The sequence below is a fragment of the Stegostoma tigrinum genome, chromosome 28 (assembly GCF_030684315.1).
Source record: "Stegostoma tigrinum isolate sSteTig4 chromosome 28, sSteTig4.hap1, whole genome shotgun sequence".
In the NCBI taxonomy this organism is placed as follows: Eukaryota; Metazoa; Chordata; class Chondrichthyes; order Orectolobiformes; family Stegostomatidae; genus Stegostoma; species Stegostoma tigrinum.
Window position 1 is genome coordinate 8,430,657 of NC_081381.1, and position 19,400 is coordinate 8,450,056.

Sequence of the window (19,400 nt, forward strand, 5' to 3'; positions counted from 1 at the left end):
TTCATTTCTACATGCACAATGAAAATGATTCTGCTTTAACATTACCAAGCTGCAAAATCAAACTAATTGTACAGCACAAGGCACCAATATAGTTGCAGACTTTACAGCATCCTTTGAGGAAGAAACTAAGCTACGCATCGATTGTCATGGTTACATGCTGCCAAACAGATGAACCTGGCTCATGATGTCCTCATAATGCAGTCACAAAGTCTGCCACATTGGATATTTCCATTTGAGGCTCACCTGTTCAAGCCTTTCAAATATTCTTTAAAATGTATAAAGCTTGGCAGTAATTTGTGATATAAAAACTGCAGTAGACAGGTAAGAGGACAGAAGCATGCCATTAGAATGACACGTGTTGCTGGCAGAGATTTGTTTTCAGCAAAGAATCACAAAGCCTGCAAAGCTGTGGGGTGTGAGGTGCTGATGAGGTTCACAAATATCACAGATTCCACAGTTATTGATAAGATACTTTCAGCTTCTGATTTGGGATCGTGGCCAAGGTGGGCAACTGAATCTGTCAACCACTTCTGAAAGCGACAAAAAGGTAACTATATTGTTCCTCCTTAATTTTATCTTCTGAATAATATCCTGATTCTGAGATCATAACAATTGAAATGTTAGAGAATATTATTTGCTAAAGTGCTTAAAGATACCTTCCCTTTTAAGGAATTGTGGTTTGCTTTTAAAACTATATCATACTTTATAAATGTATTTAACCTAGAAACCCAGATTTAACAAATAGTATTCCAAGGATACAATGACATTAAAGTATTATACTGAATTCCCTAAGCGGTTTAGCTTAAAAGGAAAAATAATCTGACATAATATGATGTAAAACTAAATGTTGCTACTGTTAATGTCAATGATGAATAGTATTTTAAGCCATTACTTAAGGAATAGCTTTAAGATTTATTTGAATATTTAAAATCTGAAATGTAATTGATTCCTAATTTAATCAAGAAATCCAAGATTAGTTTTCACATACAATACTATAAAAAATTCCAAAAAGGGCATGAAGCCATTGCATAATTGTGTGTGTGTTTTTTTAAAATGGAATGTAGTTGTTGGTGACTGGGTCTGCATTTATTATCCATCTCTAAATGTCTTTGAGGAGGTGGTGGTGAGTTGCCTTCTTGAAATGATGTACCTCATTTGTGGTAAGAGCATCAACTGCGCTGTCAGGGATAGGATTCCAAGATTTTGACCCAGACAATAAAGGTACAGCATTATAGTTCCACATTAGGATGGTGTGTGCCCCGGAGGGGACCTTGATTATTTGTATGCTTCTTCTATTTTTGGGAATGGTTTTAAGCTAACTTGAAGATCTCAATTCAAGGAAATGTGTGTTTTGCTCAGAAATCTTACTTTAGAGGAAAGATGAAGTGAATGAAAATGTACTTTTCTGTTATTATTCTGCTTAGCATTCACAATTTGTTGATGTCTAATTTCCAATTCCTATTCTTGGAGGGAGAATTTCTTTTTGGTGATTTGCTTTAAATATATTCTTATAGAAAAAAAATTATTGTAAACATATTTGTGGTGCATTTCATCCCTCTGGTTTTGCTAACTGCATTTGTGATTTTTGATGAGATTGAAAGCTGAAGGACTGCTGCTGAATCACGTAAATGTAGATTGTCAATCCACCTGTTTCGTTCAGCAGTTAATCATTTTCTTCCCACTCAGATAGAATTGAATCTAATGTATTATACCATGTATTCTTTCTGTGTTAAATGGTTGCCCTAGCAACTGTGCATTTTGCATTTTTCTTGAGTGGTGTTTTAATTTTAAAAGACAAAGAGTGTTGAATTTTAATTTTCAGTGTAATTGTAATCATATTATTTGCCTTTCAACAGGATTAGTAGCAGGCACTTTTGAATGCACAACTGTAGAATGTATTAGATCAAGAACGATTTACAAACAGTGAATCTTAATTGAAGTTGTCTTCTGTCGGTAGTATAGTTCATAGCATTGTTGACAAAGACATTACCTTGAATAAAAATTGCAGACCCCTGTGCAAGCTGAATTGTTCTAGCTATAGAGGGAGTGCAGTGAAGACTTACCAGACTGATTCTTGGGAGAGCAAGACTGAACATATGAGGAGAGGTTAAATCAATTATAATTATATTTGCTGAAATTCAGAAGAATGAGAGGGGTGTCATAAAAACCAGTGAAATTCTAACTAGACTTAACAGGGTAGATACAAGAATGATACACAGTCTAAGGATACAGGATAATTCATTTAGGCTTGAGATGAGGAGAAATTTCATCACCCAGAGAATGGTGAGCTTTTGGAGTTTTTTAAAACAAAAAAGTAGCTAAAGCCAAAACATTCAAGTTTTGAAGAAGGAGTTGTGTATTGAACTTGGTGTTAAAGGGATCAAAGAACACGGGGGGAAATCAGGAACAGTTGGATGATCAGCGATAATCATAATGAATGGAAGAGCAGGTTCAAGGGGTTAAATAGCTTATTCCTTTCCTATTTTCTATGTTTCTTTGTTTCTATATCATCAGAAGACTCAAGCTTTGATTCCCTGTTTGAACTGGATCAGCAAATCTTGAAGCTGGAACAGATGCAGTCAATTTCAGTTCAGATTTGTTGAATACTGCATTGTTCTGTATCCAAAGGCCATTTTATAATTTGTCTAGTCAATAGTTTAAGGACTAGAGGAAGTAGCAAATGGTTGTGGGTATTTCTCTTTTGGTCACCAGGTGAGATTAGATTCACTGCATGAGAATCGAACAATTACCTCAAGTGCTGGAGAAGGATTAGTTTCTATGGACTTCAATTGTTTTGGTCCAGTTGGATGCTATTACTGAGCAAGACAGACGCCAGAATGAAATCTGGCTTGGTAGACTGTGGGGGGAATCTAATTGTGTTCTGAGCTCCGTGGGCTATGGAGAGATGTCTGACAGTACTGGACAACAGGTTTCAACACTGGTAATAAAATGTGAGGCCGGATGAACACAGCAGGCCCAGCAGCATCTCAGGAGCACAAAAGCTGACGTTTTGGGCCTGGACCCTTCATCAGAGAGGGGGATGGGGTGAGGGTTCTGGAATAAATAGGGAGAGAGGGGGAGGCGGACCGAAGATGGAGAGAAAAGAAGATAGGTGGAGAGGAGAGTATAGGTGGGGAGGTAGGGAGGGGACAGGTCAGTCCAGGGAAGACGGACAGGTCAAGGAGGTGGGATGAGTTCAGTAGGTAGGAGATGGAGGTGCGGCTTGGGGTGGGAGGAAGGGATGGGTGAGAGGAAGAACAGGTTAGGGAAGCAGAGACAGGTTGGACTGGTTTTGGGATGCAGTGGGGTGGAGGGGAAGAGCTGGGCTGGTTGTGTGGTGCAGTGGGGGGAGGGGACGAACTGGACTGGTTTTGGGATGCGGTGGGGGAAGGGGAGATTTTGAAGCTGGTGAAGTCCACATTGATACCATTGGGCTGCAGGGTTCCCAAGCGGAATATGAGTTGCTGTTCCTGCAACCTTCGGGTGGCATCATTGTGGCACTGCAGGAGGCCCATGATGGACATGTCATCTAAAGAATGGGAGGGGGAGTGGAAATGGCATCCCAAAACCAGCCCAGTTCGTCCCCTCCCCCCAGTGCACCACACAACCAGCCCAGCTCTTCCCCTCCACCCACTGCATCCCAAAACCAGTCCAACCTGTCTCTGCCTCCCTAACCGGTTCTTCCTCTCACCCATCCCTTCCTCCCACCCCAAGCCGCACCTCCATCTCCTACCTACTAACTTCATCCCACCTCCTTGACCTGTCCGTCTTCCCTGGACTGACCTATCCCCTCCCTACCTCCCCACCTATACTCTCCTCTCCACCTATCTTCTTTTCTCTCCACCTTCGGTCCGCCTCCCCCTCCCTCCCTATTTATTCCAGAACCCTCACCCCATCCCCCTCTCTGATGAAGGGTCCAAGCCCGAAACGTCAGCTTTTGTGCTCCTGAGATGCTGCTTGGCCTGCTGTGTTCATCCAGTCTCACATTTTATTATCTTGGATTCTCCAGCATCTGCAGTTCCCATTATCACTGATACAAATTTTCAGCATTGAGATCACTCTGCTCCATCACCTATGCTTTTCACAAGTGACACGGTGAGATTCTCACTCTGCAATGGCGAGATGACAATTGACAGTATTCTTTTGCTTGATGTCCAACTTGTTAATGCCTCAACTCACCTCATTAATATTCCGACTCCAGTTATCAAACTTGCCAAATAACCTCAAAGTTGAGAAATTACAGCATGTACCCGTGGATTCAGTTTGCTACTTGCACCAGATGACCTCCATGTTGGACACTGGGCAGCAACATCTCAGGGCATAATCTGAGGATCTGAGCAAGGTCATAGTACAATTGTGAAAGGATGCTATCCAAAGGTTTACAAGCTGGGGTTGTGCTGGGAAAGATGTGATGCAGATGGATGGGGGGGTTGAGTGGAAGAATGGTGACCATTTACAATCTGGATGGGGTCAATGGCCATAGGGAGTGTGTTGGTCGTGGGGGCAGTGAATGACCACACCAGGCATGGTGACCTCATGAGACAGGGACTGAATGGGAAAGGTAGGCAGGTGTAGGCTAATGTATATAGTATGGATGTGAATTGGGGAGCTGTGAAGAATGTGGGGTTTCCAGAAGGGACCGCTAAGAGGGAATGTGGTTATCCTGAGGCTCACTGACATGGTCAGGCTGAAGTTGAAGAGGAGTGTTCGTTGTCACCTTCCATCATCCTGGAAATCAAACCTGTGCAATGGGGAACTAAAATAGCAGTGAGCACACTCAGAGTGGGTGTGGTGAGTGACATGATCTGTGAGGAAGGGGTTGCTGCACGAATCACTTAAAGGGCTTTCAAACGCAAATATCTCTGATCACAAGCCCATGAAAAATAGAGCACACCGGCAAATAGGCTCACAACTGCCTGGTCATCCTATAGGTTACTGACCCTCTTTGTAAGTTGCACCTCCCTGTCACAGCCATTGGTATTCAACTTTTCAACAGCTACACTTTGTGCAGAGAAGGATCCAAGCATTTTAAATGAAGAGCGGCAAAAGCGTTATTAAGGGAGACAATGGACTAGTGGCATCATCGCTAGATTATTAACTCAGAAGCTCAGCTAATATTGTGGGGCCAACACAATGTGGAACTAGACCAACACTTCAGGCCAGGCAGCATCAGGGGAGCAGGAAAAATAACTGTTTCAGCCGAGACCCTTCTTCAATGTTTCAGCCCAAAATGTTGACTTACCTGCTCCTCGGATGCTGTGTGACCTGCTGTGTTTTTCCAACTCAACAGCAATATGGTTGACTTTCAGTTGCCCTCTGGAATGGCCTAACAGATGATTCAGTATTATCAATTGCTATGAAGTCTCTATGAACTGAAACTGGATGGATCAACTAGCATCGGCCTAGGCACGAGAAGAGACAATGGCAGAAATAACCAAATAGACCCGCAAAGTCCTCCTCACTAACATCTGGGGGCTGGTGCCAAAATTGGGAGAGCTGTTTCACAGTCAAGCCAAGAACAGCCCAACATAGTCATACTCATGGAATTCTACAAAGAACAAAGAAAATTACAGTATAGAAACAGGCCCTTTGGCCCTCCAAGCCTGCGCCGATCCAGATCCTGTATCTAAACCTGATGCCTACTTTCCAAGGATCTGTATTCCTATGCTCCCTGCCCATTCATGTATCTGTCTAGATACATCTTAAATGACGCTATCATGTCCACTTCTACCACATCTGTTGGCAACGCGTTCCAAGCACTCACCACCCTCTGCATAAAGAACTTTCCATGCATATTTCCCTTAAACGTTTTCCCTTTCACGTTGAAATTGGGGCCCCTGCAGACAATAACCCAGATACCGCATTCATCCTCCTTGGATATATCCTGCTTCACCAGCAGAACATACCCAGCAGAACTAGTGGTACAATGGTATACAGCCAGGAGGGAGTTACCCTGGCAATCCTCAACATTGACTTTAGACCACATGAAGTCTCAAGACTTCAGGTTAAACCTGGGCAAGAAAATCTGTTGATAACCATGTATTTTCCTCCTTTGGCTGATGTTGAACAACATTTGGAGAAAGCAGTGAGGATGGAAAAGGCTCACAATGTACTCTGGGTAGGAGATTTCAATGCCTGTCACCGAAAATGGCTCGGCAGCAGCATAACTGATCGAGCTGGTCGGGTCCCAAGGGACTTAGCTGCTAGACTGTCTGTAGCATGTGGTGAGGGAACCAATAAAGTGGAAAACATATTTGAACTCATCCTTACCAATCTATCAGCTGCAGGTGCATCTGTCTATGACAGTATCGGTAAGTGTGACCACGGCACAATTCTTGTGGAGACAATGTCTGACCTTCACATTTAGTATAACCTCCATTGTGTTGTGTGGCACTATTACAGTGCTAAATGAGGCAGACTTCAAACATATCTAGCAACTCAAGACTGTGTATCCAATGAGATGCTGCGGGCCATCAACAGCAGCAGAATTGTACTCCAGCACAATCTGTAACCACATGACCCAGCATATCCCCAACTCAACCATTACCATCAAGGCAGGGGACCAACCCTGGTTCAATGGAGAGTGCAGGAGGGCATGATAGGAGCAGCACCAGGCATACCTGAGGATGTGGTGTCAACCTGGTGAAGCCACCAAAGAGGACTACTTGCACGCCAAACAGTGAAAGCAGCAACTGATAGACAGAGCTAAGCGATGCCACAGCCAATGGATCAGATCTAAGCTCTGCAGTCCTGCCACATCCAGTGGTGAATGGTGGTGGACATTTAAACAACTCACTGGAGGAATGATGGAAGAGCCCAGCACATCAGCGCAAAAGATAAGGCTGAATTACAGCAATTAACAGATAGATTTGTGGATGATCTCTCTCTGCCTCCTCCAGTGGTCCCCAGCATTGCAGATGCAAGTCTTCAGTCAATTCAATTCATTTTGAGTGATATCAAGAAATGGCTGGAGACACTGGATACTGCAAAGGCTATGGGCCCTGACAACATTCCAGCAAAAGTACTAAGAATTTGTGCTCCAGAACTTGCTCTACCCCTAGCCAAGCTGTTCCAGTACAGTTACAACTCTGGCATCTATCCAACAATGTGGAAAGTTGCCCAGTGTGTCCTGTACATAAAAAGCAGGCCAAATCCAACCCGGCCAATTACCGCCCCACCAGTCTCCTCTCGATCATCAGTAAAGTGATGGAAGGTGTCAGTAACAGTGCGATCAAGCAGCACCTGCTCAGCAATAACCTGCTCAGTGACAGAGATAATGGGAACTGCAGATGCTGGAGAATTCCAAGATAATAAAATGTGAGGCTGGATGAACACAGCAGGCCAAGCAGCATCTCAGGAGCACAAAAGCTGATGTTTCGGGCCTAGACCCTTCATCAGAGAGGGGGATGGGGAGAGGGAGCTGGAATAAATAGGGAGAGAGGCGGAGGCGGACCGAAGATGGAGAGTAAAGAAGATAGGTGGAGAGAGTATAGGTGGGGAGGTAGGGAGGGGATAGGTCAGTCCAGGGAAGACGGACAGGTCAAGGAGGTGGGATGAGGTTAGTAGGTAGCTGGGGGTGCGGCTTGGTGTGGGAGGAAGGGATGGGTGAGAGGAAGAACCGGTTAGGGAGGCAGAGACAGGTTGGACTGGTTTTGGGATGCAGTGGGTGGGGGGAAGAGCTGGGCTGGTTGTGTGGTGCAGTGGGGGGAGTGTACCCGGTGCGGCTTCCTCTACATTGGGGAAACCAAGCGGAGGCTTGGGGACCGCTTTGCAGAACACCTCCGCTCAGTTCGCATCAAACAACTGCACCTCCCAGTCGCAAACCATTTCCACTCCCCCTCCCATTCTCTTGATGACATGTCCATCATGGGCCTCCTGCACTGCCACAATGATGCCACCCGAAGGTTGCAGGAACAGCAACTCATATTCCGCCTGGGAACCCTGCAGCCATATGGTATCAATGTGGACTTCACCAGTTTCAAAATCTCCCCTTCCCCTACTGCATCCCTAAACCAGCCCAGTTCATCCCCTCCCCCCAGTGCACCACACAACCAGCCCAGCTCTTCCCCCCCACCCACTGCATCCCAAAACCAGTCCAACCTGTCTCTGTCTCCCTAACCGGTTCTTCCTCTCACCCATCCCTTCCTCCCACCCCAAGCCGCACCCCCAGCTACCTACTAACCTCATCCCACCTCCTTGACCTGTCCGTCTTCCCTGGACTGACCTATCCCCTCCCTACCTCCCCACCTACACCCTCTCCACCTATCTTTTCTCTCCATCTTCGGTCCGCCTCCCCCTCTCTCCCTATTTATTCCAGCTCCCTCCCCCCATCCCCCTCTCTGATGAAGGGTCTAGGCCCGAAACGTCAGCTTTTGTGCTCCTGAGATGCTGCTTGGCCTGCTGTGTTCATCCAGCCTCACATTTTATTATCGAGGGGACGAACTGGGCTGGTTTAGGGATGCAGTAGGGGAAGGGGAGATTTTGAAACTGGTGAAGTCCACATTGATACTATATGGCTGCAGGGTTCCCAGGCGGAATATGAGTTGCTGTTCCTGCAACCTTCGGGTGGCATCATTGTGGCAGTGCAGGAGGCCCATGATGGACATGTCATCTAGAGAATGGGAGGGGGAGTGGAAATGGTTTGCGACGGGGAGGTGCAGTTGTTTGTTGCGAACTGAGCGGAGGTGTTCTGCAAAGCGGTCCCCAAGCCTCCGCTTGGTTTCCCCAATGTAGAGGAAGCCGCACCGGGTACAGTGGATGCAGTATACCACATTGGCAGATGTGCAGGTGAACCTCTGCTTAATGTGGAATGTCATCTTGGGGCCTGGGAAAGGGGTGAGGGAGGAGGTGTGGGGACAAGTGTAGCATTTCCTGCGGTTGCAGGGGAAGGTGCCGGGTGTGGTGGGGTTGGAGGGCAGTGTGGAGCGAACAAGGGAGTCACGGAGAGAGTGGTCTCTCCGGAAAGCAGACAGGGGAGGGGATGGAAAAATGTCTTGGGTGGTGGGGTCGGATTGTAAATGGCGGAAGTGTCGGAGGATGATGCGTTGTATCCGGAGGTTGGTAGGGTGGTGTGTGAGAACAAGGGGGATCCTCTTAGGGCGGTTGTGGCGGGGGCGGGGTGTGAGGGATGTGTTGCGGGAAATACAGGAGACGCGGTCAAGGGCGTTCTCGATCACTGTGGGGGGAAAGTTGCGGTCCTTAAAGAACTTGGTCATCTGGGATGTGCGGGAGTGGAATGTCTTATCGTGGGAGCAGATGCAGCGGAGGCGGAGGAATTGGGAATAGGGGATGGAATTTTTGCAGGACGGTGGGTGGGTGGAGGTGTTTTCTAGGTAGCTGTGGGAGTCGGGCTTGAAATGGACATCAGTTACAAGCTGGTTGCCTGAGATGGAGACTGAGAGGTCCAGGAAGGTGAGGGATGTGCTGTAGATGGCCCAGGTGAACTGAAGGTTGGGGTGGAAGGTGTTGGTGAAGTGGATGAACTGTTCGAGCTCCTCTGGGGAGCAAGAGGCGGCGCCGATACAGTCATCAATGTACCGGAGGAAGAGGTGGGGTTTGGGGCCTGTGTAGGTGCGGAAGAGGGACTGTTCCACGTAACCTACAAAGAGGCAGGCATAGCTGGGGCCCGTGCGGGTGCCCATGGCCACCCCCTTAGTCTGTAGGAAGTGGGAGGAGTCAAAAGAGAAGTTGTTGAGTGTGAGGACGAGTTCAGCTAGGCGGATGAGAGTGTCGGTGGAGGGGGCCTGGTCGGGCCTGCGGGACAGGAAGAAGCGGAGGGCCTTGAGGCCATCTCCATGCGGAATGCAGGTGTACAGGGACTGGACCTCCATGGTGAATATGAGGTGTTGGGGGCCAGGGAATTGGAAGTCCTGGAGGAGGTGGAGGGAGTGGGTGGTGTCACGGACGTAGGTGGGGAGTTCCTGGACCAAAGGGGAGAAAATGGAGTCCAGATAGGTGGAGATGAGTCGGTGGGCCAGGAGCAGGCTGAGACGATGGGTCGACCAGGGCAGGCAGGTTTGTGCATTTTGGGAAGGAGATAGAAACGAGCCGTGCGGGGTTGGGGAACAATGAGGTTGGAGGCTGTGGGTGGGAGGTCCCCTGAGGTGATGAGGTCGTGAATGGTGTTGGAGATGATGGTTTGGTGCTTGGGTGTGGGGTCACGATCGAGGAGGCGGTAGGAGGTGGTGTCGGAGAGTTGGCGTCTGGCCTCGGCAATGTAGAGGTCAGTGCGCCATACTACCACTGCGCCACCCTTGTCTGCGGGTTTGATGGTGAGGTTGGGGTGGGAGCGGAGAGCTGCCCGTTCTGCGGGGGAAAGGTTGGAGTGGGTGAGAGGGGTGGAGAGGTTGAGGCGGTTAATGTCTCGACGGCAGTTGGAGATGAAGAGGTCGAGGGAGGGTAGGAGGCCTGCTCAGTGACGCCCAGTTTGGGTTCCGCCAGGACCACTCAGCTCCTGACCTCATTACAGCCTTGGTTCAAACATGGATAAAAGAACTAAATTCCAGAGGTGAGGTGAGAGTTACAGCCCTTGATATCAAGGCTGCATTCGACGAAGTGTGGCATCAAAGAGCCCTAGCAAAAATAGAATTGATGTGTATCGGGGGCAAACTCTCCAGTGGTTACATCACACCTGGTACAAAGAAAGATATTTATGGTTGTTGAGGCCAATCATATCGGCTCCAGGACATCTCTGCTCTAGTTCCTCAGGGTAGTGTCCAAGGCCCAGCCATCTTCAGCTGCTTCATCAATGACCTTCCCTCCATCATAAGGTCAGAAATGGGGATGTTTACCGATGATTGCACAATGTTCAGCACCATTCATGACTCCCCAGATTCTCTGAGCTTGACCTTGTCTGAAACTGAACTGTACCCACCATACAAACACACAGGCAAAAAGGGCAGGTCAAAGGCTATGAGTATTGTGGTGAGTAACTCACTTCCTGAATCTCCAAAGTCTGTCCATCATCTACAAGGCACAAGACAAGAGTGTGATGGAATACTCCCCACTTGCCTGGATGTGTACACTCCAACAACACTCGAGAAGCTCGAGACATCCAGTACAAAGCAGCCTAATTGATTGTTGTCACATCCACAAACATCCACTCCCTCCATCGCTGGCACTCAGTAGCAACAGTGTGTACTTATCACCAAAGTTCCACAGACAGCACCTTCCAAAACCAGTTCTGAGGAAGAGTCACCGAACCCAAAACGTTAACTCTGTTTTCTCCTCCACAGATGCTGCCAGACCTGCTGAGCTTTTCCAGCAACTTTGTTTTTGTTCCTTCCAAACTCATGACTACTTCTATCTAGAAGGACAAGGGCAGCAGATATATAGGAACAAGATCAGCTAAAGTTTCTCTTCAAGTCACTCACCATCCTGACTTGGAAATATATAGCTGCTCCTTCAGCATCACTGGGTCAACATCCTGTAATCCCTTAAGGGCATTGTGGGTCAACCAACCACACTTGGACTTCAGCAGTTCAAGACTTCAGTTTAACACTATATTCTCAAAGACAGCTAGGGACAGGCAATAAATGCTGGCCAGACAGTGAAGCCCACATGCCACAAATGAATTTTTAAAGAAATTAAATCATGCCTCAACACATTGTTCTAGTTGCTTGCAGATGGTGCAGCTGTGGTGCAGCAATTATGCACTATTGACCTTTGTGCATTGATCCTCATAAGTTAACATGAGCTGCTGCCAGAAGCTGTGACAATGCATTAAGAACCAAAGCACAGAGACTCAAAAACACATGCAAGAAGGTAACATTATGATCGTTAGTGAGGAGCCTGCTAGCCACAATAAAAAGCCTCTTTGCCTGTGCCGTTAAAGTATCCTCCACAGATTTTCTTTCCTCTCTCCGACCCACTATGTCCCAGTGTCTTCCCTGGTTCTGCAGCTGGGATGCAAAGAGCTTACTGCAGTGTGGAGCCCATTTTCCCTGGAGGTTTGCAGGTTGCTGACTCTTGGGCACTTGAGTCTAGGTCAACCAATGAGCCATTTGAGTCATAGATTCATTAAGGTCTACAATACAGAAAAAAGATTGTTTGGCTCGTCAAGTCTGTGCAGGTTAGAAACAAACACTTAACTATTCTAATCCCATTTGCACACACTAGATTCCTACAAATAGCAGTATGATAATGGCTAGATCATCTGATTTTGTGATTTTGATAAATATTGATCCAAACACCAAGGATAACTCTTCTGGTTTAGGGTCTTTCATGTCCATCTGAGAGGTTGGATGGAACCTCAGTTCAATGTCATTCAAAAGGCAATACTTCTAATATTGAGCACTCTTTAAGTACTGCACTGGAGTGTCAGTCTGGATTTTGTCCTCAATTCCTGAACTGAGAATTGAATTCGAGGCAAATGAGCTACCAATTTCATCACGACCGACGCAGAGTTTATATATCCAGCTTACACTGCTTATGACTCTTGAATTCTGAAAAAGGGTCATTGGACATAAAATGCTTTTTCTTCACAGATGCTGCCAGACCTCCTGAGATTTTCCAGCAATTTCTGGCTTTGTTTATAATGCTAGTTTCCTTAGAAAAATCTGCAAAACTTAGATGCATGGCCCCAGTTTAAAAGTCTATCAGCAGAATTCCTGCTGGAATCCAATCAGCAATGACAACAGAATGAGAGATAATGGGAACTGCAGATGCTGGAGATTCCAAGATAATGAAATGTGAGGCTGGATGAACACAGCAGGCCAAGCAGCATCTCAGGAGCACAAAAGCTGACGTTTCGGGCCTAGACTCTGATGAAGGGTCTAGGCCCGAAACGTCAGCTTTTGTGCTCCTGAGATGCTGCTTGGCCTGCTGTGTTCATCCAGCCTCACATTTTATTATCATGATAACAGAATGAAATGGGTCAGCATTGAAACAGTTTGCAAAGTGAGCAGAATCCACTCACTACAGATCTGCCACCCAAAAATAAATTTAGAAGTCTCAAAATAATGTAATATATTGAAATCAGAGAATTAATTGTGGTATCTGTGAATGTTATTACTTTTTAATAATGACAATTCTTAGTGCTTGACTTGATTTGCATGAAATGCCAATTTTAAACTATTATGAAGGAACAAAGGAGATCTGGTGTGTAGCCCATAACCACCATGTCCCCCTACGGTATAAAAACTAATGTCGGAAGCTATGTACTCCCAGGTAATTTTACATAACCCCACATTCAGTTTAGTATGCATGCAGTTTTGGAGGCTTGCATTTGTAAATATTCAATAGGAAAAGAATCTTAAAATTTCTTTTGCTTTGAAGCAGTATTTTCCTGAGCAGCTTTGATTTTCTTTTGAGTCCTTTTACTGTTTTACTCTAATTGTGTAACTACAACGTGTGTAGAATTAACCCAATGAGACTCCTGTGTAACTGCTGTCACATTATGATACTCAGGATGGGATTAGAAATTAATAATGTAGGTAGGACAGGAAAGGGCCTGGCTAGATTAGCTTAGAACGAACTATCAGGATCGCATATAAACATTAAACTCAGAATCAAATGTCAGTAACAATTTAACACAGCAACGTCATTTTTGGTTATGCTTTCCACTCATTTGCCACACCTCCGCCTCAAACCCTGACTCCCCTAATTTTTTCCTTTGAGTTCTTGCCTCCTATTCTGTATATTTCTGTTAAAATACTATCAACTAAATCAAATATTATGATAGCTGGGCCATGTTCAGGATCTTCATTCTGATCAGCTCAGTGAGTGTACCTAGACCCCACAGATTTCAACAGCAGTTCCCATCACCTTTGAAAGGACAATTAGGGATATGTGGTCATTGTAATGAGGCCAGCCAGGTGGACCTCAAAGGATATGCATTCCTTGATCGGTGCAGTTGACTTGGCCCAATCAGGGAACCCTGGCTGACAGATAATAACAGGCGTGCCAGAGGTTCTGCTCACTCTGAAAGCTGGTTCAGAGGAAGCTGAACCAGTGTCAAGTACTATGCACGTGTATATAACGGGTGACTTGGTCATGAGATACTGGCCTTTGTGGAGTTATTTCAGGATGGGCAATGAATTCACCAGAAATGCCCAAATGCCTTGCATGAATAAATATAAATAACACAAATCCAGAATATTTTGTTAGACATAAAATTTTTTCACTAAAATCATGTACGATACAACTCCAGCAATACTTTGGAGGAAGGTAATGTGTGAAATGTACCTTTATTAGTTTTGAAATGCTGGCAATTCAGTTTCAGAATAAGTTTCCACGTTCATGCTATCTCAAAGAAAGTAGTGATGTGATACAAAATTCACACGTTCAATAGTATTTTAAGTTTTTCTAGAAATTTTGAGAGTTGGTTACATCTAAAAATTGCAGTAGTAGCATACATTGTGATTGTACATTGAAGGTTGCTTTGTGTTTGATTCTCAATTAATTTTCTACGAAGAAATAAATGATTGTCTTGGCTGATTGTCTAGACATCTGTGTGAGTGGTGTAATGTTTATTCAAATGATGACAATATTTTCTTTCAAAGGTTTTCTTTTTCTCTATCAGGTTTTAGCAAGCTAAGCAATTTTCAACATTGCTGTATATATACATGTGCCTATTTGTGTGTATATGTGCGCACAAAAGACAAATGCTCCAACAAAATGCCAGGGCTTATCAACCGACACAACAATCTCAATCTGCCATTAAAAGCATCTGAAGTCACATCTTGTATGATAGGTTACAGCCTGGGAATGTCAGCATCTTTGGTTTATACCAACATGGACGATCATCCTGTCGAAGGTACGTGGTTATTACATGTAAAATACAAGAAACCACATTGAAACAGAATTAGACATGTTAATACTTACAATTTACTTGACACTGAAAGGTACTAAAATTTTACTGGAATTGAGTAACAGCAACAGTAAACATTATTGTCCCCCAGTAGTAAACATGTAAAACATCCCTTTGGGAAGTTTTTTTTATGGAAGGACTCAATTTTTGAGGCCACTGCTTTTCAAGCTTCATCAAATCTTGATTCTCTACCTTCCCAGTTTTTGATGCTTAAGGATCTATCCTCCCCCACTTATCTGCATCCTGCTACTGTCCTTTTTAAAAAGCTCCCAATAATGGTGAAAATAACATATAGCTACAAGTTGGTGCTGTGATAACCTGTACTGTGCTCACTGATGCTTCAAATGTTTAAACTCAGAGGTCTAAATGCTTGACTTGCCACAGAAATGAGGTCTGTCAATTGGAACCAATTGGTTGCTTTACCAATAGAGTATTTTTCTCAATTGTTTGGTGGGAAGAGAAAGACAAAGCAATGGAGAAAGGTGGAGGACCGCAGCCAATAGTCGAGTAGTTCAATGTCCCTGTCCCTGTGCTAGGATTGCAGGTCATATACTCACCCATACTAAAACAGTAATGTGAAGATGGACTTTTCGCCATTTGCGGCAAATTTTAACAAAAGAGCACAAGGAGGAGCAGAACATGCAACAATATAATTGCAGGTTTAGAAGATTATCATGTGTCATGCTGGCAAGGAAAATGAAGACATTTAGATGGAAGAAATGTGCAGGCATTAGTGTGCAGAATAATTTCATGAAAATAGTTTGAGGGATGAGTAACTTCAGGTAAGAAGGTAGATTGGAGAATCTAGAACCATTTTCTTCAGAGAAAATAATTTTGCAAGTAGATTTGTTTGAAGTATTGAATATATTGAGGGGTTTGGATTGGGTTAATGGGGAGAAACTGTTTCCACTTGGTTCTAAATGTGTCTTGTCTAAAAGTGACATCATCTGTAAGGGCTCCAGGTGCTAAACAAACACTGCCGTTTCCCTGCAACTACAGGAGGTGCAATACCTGCTCCTACACTTCCCCTCTCAACTCTCCAATGTCCTAAAGAATCCTTCCAAATTCATCAGAGATTCACCTGCACTTCATCTGACCTTATTCTCTATTCATTGCTCCCAAAATGGCATCCTGTATACTGGGGAAACCAACCACAGACTCGGGGACTGGTTTGCAGAGCATCTGTGCTGTGCATGCAACAACCTACCCAGCCTTCTGATTGCCATCCACTTTAGCACCCCTAAACTCCCCAGATGACATGTCCATCTTTGGCCTCCTCCGCTATCAGACTGAAGCCAAATGTAAACTGGAGGAACAATACCTGATATTTTGCCTTGAGAGTTTACAGCTCAACGGCCTGAATATTGACTTTACCAGTTTTAAAGTCTCTCCACCCCAACCTGTCCATCTTCCTACTCACCTATCCACTCCACCTTTCCCACTGACCAACCACAATAACCCTGTTAATAAAATGTGAGGCTGGATGAACACAGCAGGCCAAGCAGCATCTCAGGAGCACAAAAGCTGACGTTTCGGGGGAAGGGTCTAGGCCCGAAACGTCAGCTTTTGTGCTCCTGAGATGCTGCTTGGCCTGCTGTGTTCATCCAGCCTCACATTTTATTATCTTGGAATTCTCCAGCATCTGCAGTTCCCATTATCTCTGATACTACAATAACCCTGTACCTGTATCCACCTATTTCCATCCCACCTACCTTCCCCCGAGCCCCATCCTCTTCCCTCTATTTATTTCTGCACTCCCATCCCTCTCTCTAGTTCTGACGAAGGGTTTCAGCCCAAAACGTTGATTTCCCTCCTCTTGGAATGCTGTCTGACCTGCTGTGCTTCTCCATCTCCACATTAATTTACTCTAGAATTCCAGCATCTGCAGTCCTTACTGCCTCCAACTGCTGTATCTGTGTCTAACTGGTATAAGCCAGCTGTACACACAGAAACCACTTGCTCAGCTGCCCTATCTGTTCTACAACATACTGTATTTTGCTGTCTTAAGTAAATGAAGCCATGGAGTTCACAATATTGGATAAGTGATTATCAGGCTACTATTAAGAACCCAAGGTCATGGATTTAAAGCAATTATCAAAATACAGAAAAGGCACTACCTGTACTTATGGTGGAATTAGGTTTCATCGAGGCATTCAAAAAGAAATGAGCCTGTTATCAGGTAGGGAAGAATACACAGGGTTAAAGGGCGAAAATGGGAACATGGTATTAAATGAATTGGTATTTGGAAAACCAGTACAGACAGGATGGAAGGAATGACCTCTTTCTGTACTGTAATAGTTTTGTGCTTCTGGAATGGATTTGTTATTAATATAGGAATAGAGCAGAATTTGGACCAGAATTCCATGAAAAAACAAATGAGATTTCTTTGGCTTAAAAAGAAATAATACTGTTGGATTAATCTGGCGAAGTTAAGGTTTAAGGAATAGAGAGGTTCATGGTTTTTATATTTGATTTAAACTCTGTTAGATGTAAAAAGAGAGCACAAGACAGATTCATCTTCAGTAAAATGCAACCATTCAAAGAATGAGTTTAAATTAAAATAGCATTATAAAGCTGCTGGGTTTGTTCAACAACACACAACCTTCGCTTAACAGATTTCGACAGAAACTGATCATGTTCTACCAAAGATGACAGGTTAATGTTGCTAGGGTGTATCTCTCGTGCATGCTAGATTACTGTCCAGGTGACAGTCATCTCCATAAGTCTTAAATTCTTTAATTTCATTCTAAGCTTTGTTGATGTCACCTGCTAAGAAACATTGATGATTTGAACAAGATCAGAGTGAGCTGGTATTGGTATCTCAAAGACGAAACATTATTTCTTCGTGCTGTTAAATAAGCATTCAACTTTATTTTGGTTTGGCTGTTTAGCTACTTTTATTAAACTTAATGTTTAAGGTACCAACCATAATTTGGAATTCTCCAGTTTTTGTGTTTCCTTAATGTTCAAATTGAAGGAGAAGTCTGCAACAGAGTAGCATTCACTTCAGAATGGTTTACACTGTATGCCTGGGAATTACATTTTCAAATCGAAACACAGGAAATTACTGAGGCTCCCATAAAGCTGAAGTTAAAACAGACAATTTTAGAAATACACAGCAGGACAGGCATTACCTGTGGGGAGATACCAGACTTAATGGACATAATTTAATTCTGGGCCTTGCTGGGAGTGGGTTAGGGAGGGGGCAGGTATGCAGGAAGTTTAATAATCTTTGTATGGAAAATGTACCTGTCAAAAGGTTTATAGCCTAGTCACTGCATTAATCTGACTTCCATGATTAGCAGTCCATTAACCTGAGTGAGTGTGATATAGATTCACATGACACTGCAGCATTTAAAATAATAATCCAAGCTGGCAATTTAAAGGGATTTGGATCTATGAGTCAAGGAGAAAGAAGAGTTAGAATAAAATCTATTGAGAAAGGCTGTGGCTCGTTTCAGCAACTCCTTTCTGGTACTGTTGCTGTGGTTTGTGAAGAGGCAGTAGATGATGCTTTTCCTTACATATTAAGTGATTATTGTGTGGTTATATACAGGATTAGGGTCACTGAGGACTCCAGGAGGTCTGTTTATTGATATCATTATCTTTATCGAACATTGTTTTCAAACAATATACAGGAAAGACATCAAATGACTTACATAAAACTAAGTCCCAACAGTTTTGATAGTCATGTGATCTTACCTCACTGTTGTAGATGATCTTATTTCCGTTTAAAATTAACCCTTTACTCAACACCCAAGCCTCCGCTTGGGGACCGCTTTGCAGAACACCTCCGCTCAGTTCGCAACAAACAACTGCACCTCCCAGTCGCAAACCATTTCCACTCCCCCTCCCATTCTTTAAATGACATGTCCATCATGGGCCTCCTGCAGTGCCACAATGATGCCACCCGAAGGTTGCAGGAACAGCAACTCATATTCCGCCTGGGAACCCTGCAGCCCAATGGTATCAATGTGGACTTCACCAGTTTCAAAATCTCCCCTTCCCCCAACGCATCCCTAAACCAGCCCAGTTCGTCCCCTCCCCCCACTGCACCACACAACCAGCCCAGCTCTTCCCCTCCACCCACTGCATCCCAAAACCAGTCCAACCTGTCTCTGCCTCCCTAACCTGTTCTTCCTCTCACCCATCCCTTCCTCCCACCCCAAGCCGCACCCCCATCCACCTACTAACCTCATCCCACTTCCTTGACCTGTCCGTCTTCCCTGGACTGACCTATCCCCTCCCTACCTCCCCACCTATACTCTCTCCACCTATCCTCTTTCCTCTCCATCTTCGGTCCACCTCCCCCTCTCTCCCTATTTATTCCAGAACCCTCACCCCATCCCCCTCTCTGATGAAGGGTCTCGGCCCGAAACGTCAGCTTTTGTGCTCCTGAGATGCTGCTGGGCCTGCTGTGTTCATCCAGCCTCACATTGTATCATCTTGGATTCTTCAGCATCTGCAGTTCCCATTATCTCTGTGTAAAGAATATCTCTTTTTACACACAGTTACATTGCAGGCAGTCCTACCCACTTTGTCAGTGATCTTCCTGCTTTTGTCAGTGATCTTCCTGCTTCCCCTTCTTTCT

General features: G+C 44.8%; 1 protein-coding gene across 4 annotated transcripts in view; it reads left to right on the plus strand.

Annotated features, from left to right (window-relative positions):
• Positions 1-183: 183 nt before the first annotated feature.
• Positions 184-19,400, plus strand: part of vwa5b1 (von Willebrand factor A domain containing 5B1) — a 255,866-nt gene continuing 236,649 nt past the window's right edge. For 3 of the 4 annotated variants that reach the window (XM_048561543.2, XM_048561545.2, XM_048561546.2), the window contains exons 1-2: positions 184-547; positions 14,522-14,755. In XM_048561543.2, coding sequence (XP_048417500.1) covers positions 14,617-14,755 — 139 coding nt within the window. In that variant the 5' untranslated portion in view covers positions 184-547; positions 14,522-14,616. Of the gene's footprint in view, positions 548-1,067; positions 1,222-14,521; positions 14,756-19,400 lie in introns of those variants that run through there. The other variant, XM_048561544.2, reaches the window with a different exon arrangement.